This window comes from Microcaecilia unicolor, chromosome 12, assembly GCF_901765095.1.
Source record: "Microcaecilia unicolor chromosome 12, aMicUni1.1, whole genome shotgun sequence".
In the NCBI taxonomy this organism is placed as follows: Eukaryota; Metazoa; Chordata; class Amphibia; order Gymnophiona; family Siphonopidae; genus Microcaecilia; species Microcaecilia unicolor.
This window is the reverse complement of record NC_044042.1, coordinates 80,709,351-80,725,360: the sequence shown is the minus strand read 5'-3', so window position 1 is coordinate 80,725,360 and position 16,010 is coordinate 80,709,351. Positions and strand designations below refer to the sequence as shown.

The window sequence follows — 16,010 nt, the reverse complement described above, 5'->3', positions numbered from 1 at the left end:
ATTCTTGTAGCCCCGGATTGGCTGTGAAGGCTGTGGTATGCATACCTGATTCGATGGCTGGATGGGGGTCTTCTCCATCTTTCACAGGTGCACAGCCTACTGAAACAAGGTCCTGTGCTTATGGAGGATTCGTGCCCTTTTGGTCTTATGGCTTGGTCATTGAAAGGCTCGGTTGAGATTAAAAGGTTATTCTGATTTGGCCATTGCTGCCTTGGCTTCAGGCTTGGAAATACTCTACATCCATGGTATGCAAGGGTGTGGAGGACGTTCAAGGGCTGGTGTTCTGAGTGCAGACTTTCTCCCTTCTCTGCTCAGATTGCACACATCTTAGCGTTTCTCCAGGCAGGTCTTCAGAAAGTATTGGCATTGGGTTCTCTAAAGGTTCAGATTATGTCTTTGGCCCTAGAAGACGTCTCTTCTGGCTTACCCAGATATCATTCAATCCTTGCTGGCAGCAGCCTGTTTGCAACTTCCCTTTCGTATGTCATGTCCACAGTGGAACCTTAATTTAGTCCTTTGGGCTCTTCAGATGCCTCCCTTTTCAGCCACTCTGGAAGGCCTCCTTGAAAGATTGTATGCTAAAGACAGTGTTCTTGGTGGCTGTTGCATCAGCATGTAGGGTTTTGAAGTTTCAGGCTCTCTCTTGCCAAGATCCCTTTCTACACTTTTGGAGATAGGGGTCACCCTGCGCACGGTTCCTTCCTTTCTTCAGCATCTTATCTCAACCAATCTGTGGAGCTTCCCTCCTTTCACAGAGATGACGAAAAGGCTCAGTATTCTTCCTTGACGTTTCTCGATGTTTGTAGAGTCCTCATTAGATATCTGGAAGTCACGAATGAGTTTTGCAAATCAGACAGACTGTGATTTTTTGGTAAACAGAGGCTTGGCCTCATGGCTTCCAAGCCCACAGTTGCTAGATGGCTGAAGGGGACTATCATGTCAGCTTATTTGCTTGTGGGGAAGCAGGCTTCTCAGGCCTTGTGGGCTCATTCTACAAAGGCATACAGTGACATCCTGGGAGGAGACTACCTTACTGTCTCCAGTAGATATTTGCAAGGCAGCAATGTGGTAGATGCTGCATACGTTTGCCAAGCACTATAGGGTGGATATTGCAGTACACTCGGAAGTCAGTTTTGGGGCTTCAGTCCTCAGGGTGGCAGGGCCAGGATCCCACCCACTCTAAGGATTGCTTTTCAACATCCCACAGGTTCTGGAAAAGTAGGAAGCTTTGTAGTGGAATGAGAAATGAACTCTTACCTGATCATTTTCTCTCCATTAGTCCTTCTTACTAGTCTAGAGGCCCACCTGAGGTTTCTGAGATGTTTGTTTGGTGCAAAGTAATGGGTCAAAATAATGAATATCACCTTGCATGGTGCTTCCAGCATTTCTCTTGTTCTCTACAAGTGTCCAGAGATGAGAGAGATCCAGACATGTCTGCTCGTCTGGTTAGTTTAGGTTAGCGAATTGTTTAAAGAAGTTGTGTTTATTCTGAGCTGCTTATCTACGTAGATACTGAGGAGCTGGACTGGATGTCGAGAGAGATGTCTCAGCTCAGTTTTCAGTTCTCTATCTTCACCTGCTGGTTGATGGACACAGCTATTCCCACAGGTTCTGGAATAGTGGGAAGGACTAATGGAAAGAAAATTATCAAGTAAGACCTAATTTCTCCATACAAGTACATTAGTAATGCAGTGAGCTTGCTTTAATGCCTTCTTTCTCCCTATCCATTTTTAATGACTCATTTCAGGTCTGCAGCAACGAGGGGAAATGTATCTGCAATTCTGAGTGGACAGGAAAGGACTGCAGCATCTATGACCCCCTGCCACAGCCAGCCCCTACAAGGGAGATTGAGAAGTACAAGGGTTTGTCTATCTGTCTTTATTACAAGGGAAAATAAATGTCAGGTTAAAGTTTTTTGGTTTTATTAACAGATATAAGAGCTAAAAGACTTGTTTTCAGAACAAACACTGGCAAGGTTTCTAAGTTCCTGTCCTTTGTGGCTTGTCAGGGTAATAGAGCTATTTTTGATATTTATGAGAACTAAAGGTCCTGAGGTATGGGAACAGCTTGAAAATAAAAAGGGAGAAAAGTACTCTGGAGGTGATTAAAAAAAACATCAATTTTGTTTTAATTTTAATTTGGTTTATACCAAGTTCACATTGCCTGGAGCAGTTCAGTATAGCACAGTATATCCAGCTTTGCATATTTGTTCAAAGCATTCTCAGCCCAGGATGCATACAGTAAATATCAATGGTTGTGGAATATAATTTTAACAAAAAAGAGAGAGTCATGGCTTTTAAATACTCATATTTAACTTCAATCCATTGCATTTATAAGCAACATAGTCTTTCTTTGCTTGAGGCTCACTGGTTGACCTTGCATCCCTATGACTATAATTTCATACAAGCAGAGAGCTTACAATAAAATCATGAAAGCAAAATTTGAAGGTGTAGCATGAATTGGATCCCATCCTTATTCATTCCATGGCGTTACTATCTTTTGATTTACAATGAAGTAGCAGAATTAGAAGCCCAAGAAGTCACCAACTTGCAGAGGAGCATCCTGGTGAATCTATATCTTCTGTTAAAATTTGCCGATATTTTTGTGTCAGAATCCACAGCCCACATTCAACATTCTCTCTCTCTTTCTGTTTTTCTCTCACTTGTGTTTCTCTTGCAGTTACTTCATGAGGCTAAATTTGATGATAGCAGAGTAGGAGGAGTAGTTAAAGCAAACTGCGGGGCATCCCCACACCAAAAACAGAAGTAATACCTAAGAACAAAGATTTTTCTTTACACTGATTTGCAAAGCCAGACAAAACCATGCGTTTTCTTCTTTTATCTTTCTCCAAGTAAAGAAATGTGGATCAGTTGTTGTGTACCTTTATCAATGTGCGTTCTTGTGATCTTTGTTTTCCCTTATCCTCCTCTGTCACAGGTCCCAGTGGCACCAATATCATTATAGGTGCCATTGCTGGTGCTGTTCTTGTGGCTGCCATTGTCCTGGGGGGGACTGGATGGGGATTTAAGTAAGCAAAAGCGCATGTCTTCTCCTGATTGCTTTCTTACCTCCACACTGAGGGTTCCTTTGTATCATGTTTGATAAGGGTATGGGAAACTTCACTGTAAGCATAACCAAAAATTTTACAATTGGCTTTAGTCCATATCTGAATTCTTTAGGTAAAAGGGGAGTACAGTGTGAAGAGCTATGACCAGACTAATTAAATGGGATGGTGATTTCAACAAAGCAAATCATTGGTTGGCAAGAAATGGGGTTGAGGTGGGAAACTGAGGTCACTGATTAGGAAAAGAAAATTAGGAAAATAATAGTCTTCCTACATTGCCCTTCTGTGTGTGAACTCACCATAGTAGTGAGAAATGTTACATTGGTTTTCTTTTATAGTGGATCAAAACTGAAGCTTCCTGAGAGGCTATCAGATTCTGAGGCACATTGAGAAATGAAGTGTGGGAAGCGCTTTTCTGTTCTGCATGCCCATATTTCCTTTATGCAAAGTGAAACAGTAACCTATAACCAGATTTAACAAAGATGCTGCTTGTGGCCTGGAGATGCAATTATTGTGCATACAGCTGAACTGCAACACTAGTTTAACAAGTGCAAAACCTGAGCCTGCACAACATGGACTCAAGATTTTCACAGTAATATGGCACATTTCAGAGCACATTTTTCTCAGAGTTGCAATTTCTGTTTCCAGTCACCATTCAATAACCTTTCATGTCCAATATGTTATTTCAGCCATAATATTTATATTATCCAATGCCCATTGTTTATCACAGTGACCTGTTTTCTTCCAGTTTCTGTTTTCACTTGCATTAGATCTTCTATGTCAGTATAGGTTCTTCCTACATTATTAACCAATTCAAATCATTATATATATTTTTTCAATGAGAACCCAAAGAGGGAACTTTACCTTTTAAAAATGTATTAGCTTTAGTCTCCCTCCTGTCACATCTACTTGGCTGCACATTTTAAAGAAAGAGGATAAGCAAACTTCCTAATGCTCATTTCAAATATTTTACATTCATTCTCTGATTGGAGGTACTTTTAGGAAGCATGTTTTCCATGTAAAAATGAGCTCTTATAAAAATTGCATGAGTATGTGCTTCAAGATGGTGCTTAGGCATTTCCATGGTGCCATTTGCACAGAGCTGGGGCAGAGTTGCAATTTATATGCCCATTTTATAAGAACACATGCACATATTTACAACTTCTTTGTAGCAGGCTTTAATATATGAAATGCTCAAAAAAGCATCTTGGTGTTCGGTTATAAAATTAGCCCCTACATGCTGCTGTCCTCCAAAAAAAGAATCAGTGTGGCTAACCACACAGCAACAACGTAATTCAAGCAACATCTTAAGAATGGAGAATTTTATTCTTACTTGGAGACAGAAAACAATTCTTCTAATGACACCACCATTGTTATACAGAATACTGCAGTCTTTAAACTTGCTAGTATGCTAATGTCAAAGCTGAATAAAACCAGCTAAGTTACAAAAAACAAAAAGGAAGAACTCCAATTCAGTAGAACCTAATAATAGGGAACAAAGTGAAAATATTTCTACCTCTGTTCTCTCATCCAAAACATATGGCCTTCCCAGGAAGTTACTGGACTGATCTAGTATGATTCATGAGAAAGAAATTAATAGGTAAGAATAACATTTCTCATATCATTCTCCTAGACCAGTCCAGATGTGCGGTAAGTACCCAAGCCATATCAAACTAGGTGGGAGGTACCTAAGGATGCATCAAGGGACAGTTTCACTAAGGCAAAATCTTCTCTGGCTTGTACATCTACTTTTTAATGTGTGGCAATGAAATTGTCAGTCCCCTCACCTGGTTCAGGAAGCCACTATCTGTCAGCATGCCAGCCCTGAGAATCTTTTTCTTTACTTCCTGGTTGCTGCACTTCCCATTTATATCCGTACATGAGGCACTGACCGATGACCTCAATTCCGGGCTAGGGATATATAGTGCTCTACGCTTCCCCAGTTCTTTGGCAACAGGCTTCCAGAGTTGTGCTTCTCTAGTGTTTGTTGCCTGGCCAGTTCCTGCTTCCAGCCCTGCTTGTTCCCGTCTCCAGCCTTGGTGTTCCAGCTACTCCCTGGCCTCAACTGTTGGGCCGGCCCCAAAAGGCTTTTTTAAGGGTCAACCTCTAGACCGCCCCTGTGGTGTTCCAGCCAGTCTGCTAGGCACTGCCTAATCCTATGCTTCAACCAGTCCGAGTCAGGTCCTGCCTTTTCCAGCTCCCAGACTCTACCAGGCGGTCCTGTCAGCAACTATCGAGTTCAGCTAAGCATTAGTGTAATGCACATAGGTGGGGTGTCATGCCACCAATTGAGAGAATACTAATGGTTCAGAGCTGCACCATTCCTTGTAGCAGTGATAATGTTGTGTACTGTTTCCATCTGCTGGCAGAAAACACTGTGGTAGGAGAGAAGGCAGCCTTTATCATCCCCCAGGGACCCTCCCTGTTCAGCCATGAGCTGAAAAGGGAGGGTCGCTGGGGGGATGTAGAAGGCCACCTATAACCAATATGTTGGACTGGTCTAGCAGGATGATAAAGAATTATCATTCAGATAAAATCAAGATACAAAAAAAAAAAAGGCAATACTATTCCTCCTCTGCACCAAGGGCAGGATGACTAAAACTGCAAAAGCATTTCTACCTCACCGATCTTCAAATACACAGGGCCGGTCTTAGCAAGTGCGAGGCCCTGTGCAGACCAATTTGGTGGGGCCCCATCCTAGCCCCGCCCCGCTCCACCCCATTGTTTATTAAATTTTTAGAACATTTTTTTATTTATGAAATTTCAAATAAAGACAAATGAAGCTAAATTTGTACAGGAAAACTGATTGAAATAATAAGCGCAATGCTATCAAGAAACCCCCCTCCCCAGAAATTATTCAGTTCAAGTCCACTACAATTAGTAGTTCCAATTCTCATAACCCCGGGGGGTCAGAGGTGCGGACACACAATCTCTCCACTGCAAAACACTATACACTTCTGAACTCTCATCCCCCGTAATCCCACATCACTCATACCTTTACTCACAGAAATATGTATACCATATGTGTTTATGCCTTAGTATTGCCCTTTAAGCTCCCATTGTCTCCTTCCAATGTTCAATGTTTGTGTTCCATTGTTGCACTCCTTAACGACACTTTGATTGTCTCGCATAATTCTGCACAATGTAATCCATAACCAATCTGTAACAATTTGTACTTCCATCATTCATTTCTTATTGTAAGCCACACTGAACCCGCAAAAAGGTGGGAAAATGTGGGATACAAATGCAATAAATAAATACACAAACTTGTGCAAAAACACATTCATAACCTTACCAATCCATAACAGCACTAATTCCAAGGACAGGACGAGCTACAACCTTATGCGTGGAAAGGCAGCACTGTAATTACACCAGGCTCTAAAACACCAATACACTACCTCGTGAAAAAAAAACAAAAAGGGCTACAAATACTACACGCTAGCAGGATACTGCACCTTGATCACACATGAAAAACACATGACACAACAGATATGAAGGCAAAATACCGGCCCTGCAAATACATTTCCTATCTGTCTTGGTCACCCTAAACATCACCACAAATTTTCCTACTGACTGTTTGAATTTCATGTCCAAATTCTGCCTGCCTATGGCATGGGCTGAGTTATCTCTTTTCTTGAAATACTCTTTGCAAGGTTACTGGAAATACTACACAGTGTGCCAAAATCTATAGTAAGTAACACAGATCATTGCCAGCTACAGAGTCTGCTTTATCAAAGACAAATGTGCCAAAACAAATATCCTATCCCAACCTGCAGAGATAAGGATCTTACCCGCAGACCCCAAGTGCATCACTAGTACATTTTTGTGACCTGTGGCTTGTTAGATTGTTTTGCCAGTGGCTGGATTGTGCTAACCATGTGTTACAAACCAACCAGAGTCCTTTTGCAGCATCTTTCTCCCCCAAGTGTTTTAAAGCAGTGAAAATATTTCCTTTAAATATTTAGGAGATAACAAAAGCAGTGCCAACTGCAATGTGGCATTTCAGAGTATGCAATATAAGACATAAGAAAAGAAAAAGGAGAGTGCTCCCCAAATGAGTGACTGGGAATATTACACATAAAATCCATACTTAGCAAAAGACAAAAGAGCTGTCCTTCAAGTCAGCGGACTTTTTGTGAAGTCAAACATGCATACAGCTCTACTTGTGCTTGGGAGTGGGTGAGGGTGTGGGGATTAAAAAAATAGTTGTTTCAGGCTTCGCATGTAGAACAGACTTTAGCAACTACAATAGATTTAGTGATTCAGTAGCTGAATTCATTATAAACAGAGGGCAAAACAGAGGATAGTGCTTGCTAACGCTTGTCCAAAATATTAAATAACTGTCAACCAATAGAAAAATAAACAAAGAAGTTGGAAAATATCAAACACGGACAGGATGGTGCTAAAGTCAGCAGGACTCAGAAAATGAGTCATGTACCTTGCTTTCTATTTAAGATGTGTGGTTAAGGTAGTAGTGGCTGCAAATGGGCTCAATCAATGGCAACTGCATGGATTCGCTCTCTCTCTCTCAGCCTCTCCCCGCCCCCACCCCTGCATGAGTGCAGAATCTCTCTTTTTAAAGTGCATGAGTCAAATATTGGCATCACTGTAACTCATCAGCATGGCAAAGGAGTCATAAGCAAGCCCAGTTTTCTGTTTAGGTATGGATTTACAATAAGAGTGCTATTGGTGTAGAATAAATTACATTTGCAAAAGTCCTTCCTCTGAGTCTAGAGCCAAGGAGCGGCAGATTAAGCAGCTTGACTAACGGCATTTGATTTGTGTCAGTGGTGAGACTAGAACCTATGTTTCAGTCCTGCTTTCTAATCATGTATGTGCAGTGCAAGCTCTGAACTTAGATCTTGGAGTGGAGGAGTGGCCTAGTGGTTAGGGTGGTGGACTCTGGTCCTGGGGAACTGAGTTCGATTCCCACTTCAGGCAAAGGCAGCTACTTGTGACTCTAGGCAAGTCACTTAACCCTCCATTGCCCCAGGTACAAATAAGTACCTGTATATAATATGTAAGCCGCATTGAGCCTGCCATGAGTGGGAAAGTGTGGGGTACAAATGTAACAAAAAAAAATGTGTCAGTGCTAATCACTGTTTCCTTCTAAGCTTTCAAAAATAAGTCAGATTCAAATCCATGACATGGTCCTAAGTGGAGCTTAAAAACTGCCTTACTTGCTAGAGCTAATAAATGAAGAACTCCAGTACGCTGAAGTACTATGGTTCATTTGCAGTGTTAGAAGAAAGCTGTAAAGAAAATTGATAAAACCACATCATGAAAGTCATAATAACCAAACACAGAGCTCATACAATCTGTATACTAAGTGGTTTACTGAAAATAATCCTCAGAACATGGAGTCAGATTTTATGGTATTTTATCAGAGTACTATGCTGAAAAACTCAATGGAGTGTTTCCAGCATTTACCTGGATCACACCTACTTTCTGTGCTATGTTCTTAAAATTCTGCAAACATCCCTTTTAGATTTCTGCAACACATCTTTAATATCAAATGTAGCCTGAGTAGAGGACAACAAAGCATGGGAATGGGTGGAGAAAGGGGAAGGACTGAAGATTAAGCCTGGTTTTGCTGTGCAAAGATGTTTGCTTTGGTTGGAATCATGTAAGAGATTAATTAAAGTCTTGTCTTTTTTTTTCTCCCCTTCTTTTAATGCTTGCCTTGGAAAGAAACATTCGGCGAGGAAGGTATGACCAAGCTTACTAGGGGCAGTGCAAAGGCCTCTTTTCATCTGTCTGTTGCCTGTCTCCATCTCATCTCACCATGTCACTGAGGCCCAGCCTTCCTCAGAGCAGGTCCAGATGACAGCATACTGGCCCCCATTTTCATGTTAAATTCTTAAATCTCATTTTTAAGATCTAGTAGACCACTCTATGCTGATATCCATATTCTACTTTAGGGGGAAGGTTAGGTGACCAAGGAAAGGTACTGTTATATAGTGTCACACACAAAGGTTGCTTTGATGACATAAAAAAGGACCTTCCTACCTCTCTATGAAATCCAACCATAAACCAGTGACTTACAAAGATTATTCTGCTCTAAGTATCTTCCTACTGATAAAATCCATGTTCACAGTGGGGATCCAGTGAACTCAGCTTACTGAGTGAAAGAGCCCATCATGACTTTAAAAAAAAAAAACTGAGATTCAACAAAGGTGGAGATGGTTTTTCCATTCCTTGTTACGAATAAGCTGGCCTATTTCAATCAGGCATTAGGAATCACGGCTAGAGAAAATGTAATGTGTGAACACTCATAGTCATGTCAAAAGCCTTTACTGCAGTAGTGGTATGTGCTCCTTGTCTGCTTCATGTGTTTATTCTTATACTGCATGTGCCTTTGCTACTTTAAACACTACAGTGCAGGCTTTTCCAGGTAAGGAAAACCACCACAATAAAGCTCTGGGTAATTGTTTCAGGAACAAAAATTAATAGATGAGAGCATGTCAGTGTGTGTAATATCAGTTACTGAATCAAATGTTTTCTGTGCTGAATGGCATATAAAAGCGATTTTTAAAAATCAGTAAACTGAGCAGATGTGTGCCTTTACAAAAAAATTAAATTCTCATGTACTGGTACCAGTTTCAGTATGCAAATCATGTATGAACTGAATAGTTCAAACTTTATTACTCCTTTGGGCATGCAGCTCAATCACAACCAACTTCTATTGGGCTCTGGCACCATAGCCTTCTTTCAACTTATTGGGCCCACTCATTGCTGGAAAAGCATATCAAGGGCCTTGAAGCCATTCTATAAGCACGCTAACGTTTTCAGTGGCACCCCTAGGAAGATATGGGTGTCTCTAGTATTTAGCATGCACTAAAAATGTTAGTGCACCTTAGTAAACAGGGCCCCTAGTATTAGAAAAATAAGTAGTTTGGAACCGTGTAATCCTGGGCTCTCAAAGTCTGTCAACTAGATGTTGTCAGTGTGTGGTTATTACTCTATCATCCCCTGGTGTTGTGGACACTTCCTCAACAGAATGGAAAGCAAAAGATCTGGTCCAGGAACTGGATTTATTTTCAGCATGTTAACTTAGCCACATAATTTAGTAGATTCTCTAAGCTCTTCTCTAGTTGCTCTAAGCTGTAATGTCATACAAATTAACATCAATGCTTACTCCTACACATATAATTTAATTTGTATTTTTGCCAGCCCTACTGCAGGGTAGTGCCAGTTTAAAACATTTAGAGTAGCACAGTAAGTTCAGCTTTACACGAAGTAGTAGTCTGGATATACTTTATATCCTTTTTCCACATCCCTCAATGTGTCCCCTATGCAAACTGATGCTGAAATCTTTCACTATTCTGTCTCTTCCAGGTCTGGAGGGGGTTAATTGTGTTCCTTCTACTCTGAACGGCTCATTGTGGGTCAGAAAATGCTTAAATGACTGCAAGAAAACAAAATTTAAAAAAAAGCAGCAAACGATTAAGAATCAGAATTGAACCAAGTCTTCCGGTGCTTTATAAGCTGCATCTTTTTATGGCGAGATGAACTTTATTGGGGTGGGGGAGGGAAAGGGAGACTAATACCTTCAGTGAGCTCTGAACATTCTCCGGATATATCATTTCCAAGATTGCTGGGGGACAGATGGATATGCTTCCTCTCTCATTAACTTGCACTATGGTACAGATTTCAAATTGATTCCCAGTAGGGGTTCAAGGAGTGTTCAATCTTCCTTTCAGTAAATGGGGTTGCTGCCCTGCTCTTTTCTACAATATACCTCCCTTTACAATGATTTTCTATTCACCTCGCATTTCTGCCACCAAGGAATGCACAGAGGAAGACTGATAAGCAAACCCTGTACCTGCCAGGCCAGTTGTTATCAACATCTCTCCATGCCTGGCGGAGGTGTGGTGGACATTTTGCCTTTGAACTACAAAGTCATGAAGGATCATTTATTCATACTGTTTCAGCTCTTTTCCCTTGCTGTTTTAATGCAGCCCGTCTAAGAAAATTCAAAGCTAAAATTAAAAAAACATGTATCTTTTTATTAATATGTATAAATAAAATAAATTGAATGTAACAACTGTGGTGGGTGATGTATATAGATTGTGATAAAAGGAATTTACTTGCTTTCAAATGTGGTTTCTTTGCCACATGAAATAAAAATAAAACATGAAACCATACAAAAATCGCACTTCACTGTATCTATAATTAGTTTTTAAGCAAATTATTCACAAATAGGAAGGAAGAAGTCTCAGAAATTGCAAGTATCACTTTCAGGGCCGGCATTACGGGGTGGCAACAGGACAATTGCCCTGGGCCCCCATACCATCGGGGGCCCCAAGTCTGCCTTAATTTGTATGAGTCGGGCTGAAGTCTAGCTTTCAGGTCTCCTCCACAGTTTCTGCCTGGATCCCTGAATGTCTAACACCAGCCCGGTCCTGCTGGATCCCTGAATGTCTAACACCAGCCCGGTCCTGCTACATCAACCATTGGCTGAAAAAACCTTCCACGAAAAGATCTATTATTTTTATCTGTTTTTCTCTTTTTAACTTTCTTCAATTTTCAAAACACTAAAAATCAATAGTTATTCAAGCTACTTAGCTTAAGTTTAACAGTTGCAAGAGTCAGGGAAGGCAAGGCTATAATGGAAAGATTAAATGAATTCTTTAGTTCAGTCTTCACGGAGGAAGATGTGAAAGAGATATCAGTGCCACAAATGGTATTCAGTGCTGACGAGTCAGAGAAACTGAAACAAATCTCTGTAAATATGGAAGATGTGATGGAGCAATTTGACAAATTGAAGAGTAGCAATTCACCTGGACCGGATGGTATACATTTCAGAGTACTGATAGAATTGAAAAACGAACTTGCAGAGCTATTGTTAGTAATACATAATGTATCTTTAAAATCAAGCATGGTACCAGAAGATTGGAGGGTGGTCAATATAACACCGATTTTTTTTAAAGAGTTCCAGTGGTGATGTGGGAAATTATAGACCGGTGAGCCTGCTGTCAGTGCCAGACAAAATGGTAGAGACTATTATAAAGATCAAAATTACAGAGCATATACATTTATTTTATTTATTTGTTGCATTTGTATCCCACATTTTCCCACCAGTTTGCAGGCTCAATGTGGCTTACATTATACCATAATGGTGATTGCCATTTCCAGAATGAAATTACAAGTAGTATTGCATTAAAGGGAAGACACATACATAGTGGTGTTATATAGAAGTTCCTGAATTGTATAGTGAGTAATAACAATAGGTTAATTAGCTGTGTCAAGTTCATATCCTGTATTAGAGATGAGGTAGTAGAGCAAGGATTGCGTGCTTTCGTTCGTAGCGTTGGGAACAGTTAATTGTGAGCGTTCTGATTTGTTTAGTTCATGTAGAGTTTTAAGTGTCTAGTGTTTGGGATGTATCCTTATGGTATGCCTTCTTGAACAGGTTGGTTTTCAGTAGTTTACTGAAAATTGTCAGGTCGTGCATTGTTTTTATGGCCTTTGGTAGTGCATTCCACAATTTCGCACTAATGTAGGAGAAGTTTGATGCATACGTGGATTTATATTTAAGTCCTTTACAATTGGGGTAATGAAGATTCATGAATGTGCGTGCTGATTTTTTTGCATTCCTGGTTGGCAGGTTTATGAGATCTGACATATAGGTCAGGGCTTCACCATGAACGATTTTGTGAACCATGGTGCAAACATTGAACGCAATTCGTTCTTTTAGTGGGAGCCAGTGTAGTTTTTTCTCTTAGAGGTTTGGCACTTTCATATTTTGTTTTTCCAAATATAAGTCTGGCTGCTGTGTTTTGGGCGGTCTGGAGTTTCTTGATGATGTATTCTTTGCATCCGGCATAGATGGAATTACAGTAGTCTAGGTGGCTTAGTACTAATGATTGTACTAGGCTGCGGAATATTTCCATTGGGAAGAAAGGTTTTATTCTTTTAAGTTTCCACATTTAGTAGAACATTTTCTTTGCCGTATTTTTTGCGTGATTTTCAAGTGTGAGATTTCGGTCAATTGTAACTCCAAGGATTTTCAGACTGTCTGATACAGGGAGAATGTAATCTGGAGTGGTTATGTTAGTGGGTTTGTACGTATTGTATTGTGATGAGAGAATAAGACACTGTGTCTTTACTGCGTTGAGCTTTAGTTGGAACGCGTCCGCCCATGAATTCATTATATGGAGACTTTGTTTGATTTAATTTGTGATTTCAGTTAGATCGTTTTTGAACGGGATGTAGATCGTGACATCATCTGCGTATATGTACGGGTTCAGTCCTTGGTTGGCAAGGGTTTTGGCTAGAGGTGTCATCATTAAGTTGAAGAGGGCTGGTGAAAGCGGTGATCCTTGTGGTACACCGCAATCAGGTTTCCATGGTGGTGATGATCTTGAATTTGAAATCACTTGGTATGTTCTTGTGGATAAGAAGCCATTGATCCAACTAAGTACGTTTCCTCCTATTCCGAAGTATTCTAGGATGTTTATGAGTATTTGGTGGCTGACCATGTCGAACGCGCTAGACATGTCAAATTGTAGGAGGAGTACATTGTTGCCGGTTGCAATTGTTTGTTTGAATTTGGTTAGGAGAATAATTAGTACTGTTTCTGTGCTGTGGTTGGATGGGAATCCTGATTGTGATTCGTGTAGTATTGAAAATTTATTTAAGTATTCGGTAAGTTGTTTGGTTACCATGCTTTCCATTAATTTAACTGCTAGAGGGATGGATGCTACTGGGCGGTAGTTGGTTGTGTCACTTGTTTTTTTCTTTAAGTCTTTGGGTATGGGGGTAAGTAGTATGTTTCCTTTGTCCTTGGGGAACAGTCCATGTTGCAGCATGTAATTTAGATGTGATGTGAGGTCTGTTATGTAGTGTTGGGGGCAGATTTTATTAGGTTGTTAGGACAGGTATCCAGTTTACAATGGGATTTGGCGAGCTTGTGGATTGCTTGGGTGACGGTTTCTTCGGTTAGGAGGTCGAAGTTTGTCCAGATGCGGTATGCTGAATATTCATCAGGAGTGGGGTCCAGGCAGTCAATGAATATTTCATGATTAGTGGTGTTGAGTGGTATTGTGGATCGTAGTTTTTTTTTTTTTTTTTTTTAAATTCTTATTTATTGCAAGCCAAACTATATCTATATACATCAATCTCAGAAGAAACAAGTACAGTGTTTGAGTTGCTTGATTTTTTTAAACATTTGTCTCAACTAAACCCCCCCTTCCCTCCCTCCCCCCCCCCCCCCCCCAAAACCTACCCTCCTGACCTTATTTTAACAGTTCAATATTTTGCTTCTTGCTACTGGAGTGAGAGTGTCCCAAAATGGAGACCAAATGTCACAAAACTGTTCGCCTCGCTTGGAGGCCAGGTCCTTTATTCCTTTCTTCTCTAGCGCACAGGCTTGAATCATTGCTGACCTCCAGTGGGATATGGTTGGGCGATCCGCAACCAACCACAACTGTAAAATGACACACTTTGCCATCAAGACTGCTCTTTTCAAAAAAGCTTTAAATCCCACCGGGGCTGGTTGTTGTATTCCGAAAAGATCAAACAATTGTCGTGGTGATGGTTTCCACAAATTATTCCATATCTGAGATACGTGTGCGTTCAACTCAATCCAAAAAGGTTTTATCAATGTGCAACTCCAATACATATGCCCCAAATGTGCATTAGCACCATTGCACTTTGGGCAAGTATCCGTATCTCTAATAGTAGCTCTATATGCCCTATGGGGGGATATGTGCAGACGGAGCAGAAATTTATACTGCATCTCCCACCAAGCTGAGTTCTCCGTTATTTTGTATAGGGACTTGAGACACACCCCAATTTGCTCTGCCTTGAGGTTGAGCCGCAGTTCTGTATTCCAGGCGAGCACCACCACCTGATAGTCAATTGACTTTAATGAATCTCTCAAATTGCGATGAAAGTACCTCAGTGGAACTCGTAATTGTGCATCCAGTCCTAGCAGTTCGTTTAGCTTCTCCCAAGAAGCAGCACTTAGTGAGGCTGTGGGTAAGGAATTTATATAGTGTTGCAGTTGTTTATATGCTAGCCATTCATTTGCTCCCAACTTATACTCTTCTCTTAACACTTCGAATGACTTTGTAACCCCCTGTTCCGTGACCACATGAAATAAGTACTTAACCCCTGCTGCGGCCCACTTCTGAAAAGAAATTGAGGAACTTCCCACCGGAAATGCTAAATTCCCCTTGAGTGGCAATAATACTGAAACTTTGGTATCTATGTGGAGAAGCTTACCTAGCCCCTTCCACGTGGCACGCATCGGGGAAAAAATATATTTGTAGGGTCCTAACTGTGGTAATTCCCTTGAAGGCACATGGAGCCAATATGAAAAATGCACTTTGCCTAAAGCTGTCACTTCTGCTTCTGTGCAAGAAAAATAGTTGGTAGAACGAAACCAATCTGACAGATGTCTCATATTACTAGCCATGGAGAACAGCTTTAGATCTAACAAGCCCAGTCCCCCCCTTGAGCGCGGCAACATTACTCTAGATAGTGGCATCCTAGCTCTTCTTCCCTGCCACAAAAAATAATTTAGCTTCCTCCGTAGCCAACTTCCCTCACTAGTCCGCAGTAGTAGAGGAAGCATCTGGAACACATAGGTCCACTTTGGGAATAGGACCATATTGTACAGTGCAATGCGACCCAGTAAGTTAATCGGGAGTGCTTGCCATCTTTGCAAAACTTCGCTTGTCTGTTGCCTCAGGGGGGTAATGTTCAACCTATAGAGCTCTGAGAGATCTACGGGAATATAAACCCCCAAATATTTAATTTTAGATTGTGCCCATTGAAAAGGAAAATCACCTGCCCATTGCTCTCGAATTTCTGGCTGGATTGGGAGGGCCATTGATTTGTGGTAATTTAGAGAGAATCCCGTAAGGAAACTGAATTCATCCAGGAGTGCCATCAAGTGCCTCGCTGATGACCTGGGGCTTGTCAGGGTCAAGAGTAT

The 16,010-nt window shown here is 40.9% G+C and overlaps 1 protein-coding gene across 5 annotated transcripts in view; it reads left to right on the top strand.

Moving 5' to 3' along the window:
* ADAM11 (ADAM metallopeptidase domain 11) overlaps positions 1-11,148 on the top strand; it is a 177,934-nt gene extending 166,786 nt beyond the window's left edge. For 2 of the 5 annotated variants that reach the window (XM_030221374.1, XM_030221370.1), the window contains exons 24-26: positions 1,748-1,862; positions 8,756-8,773; positions 10,403-11,148. In XM_030221374.1, coding sequence (XP_030077234.1) covers positions 1,748-1,862; positions 8,756-8,773; positions 10,403-10,527 — 258 coding nt within the window. In that variant the 3' untranslated portion in view covers positions 10,528-11,148. Of the gene's footprint in view, positions 1-1,747; positions 1,863-2,679; positions 2,911-2,937; positions 3,029-8,755; positions 9,140-10,402 lie in introns of those variants that run through there. The other 3 variants (XM_030221372.1, XM_030221371.1, XM_030221373.1) reach the window with 3 other exon arrangements.
* Positions 11,149-16,010: the final 4,862 nt, after the last annotated feature.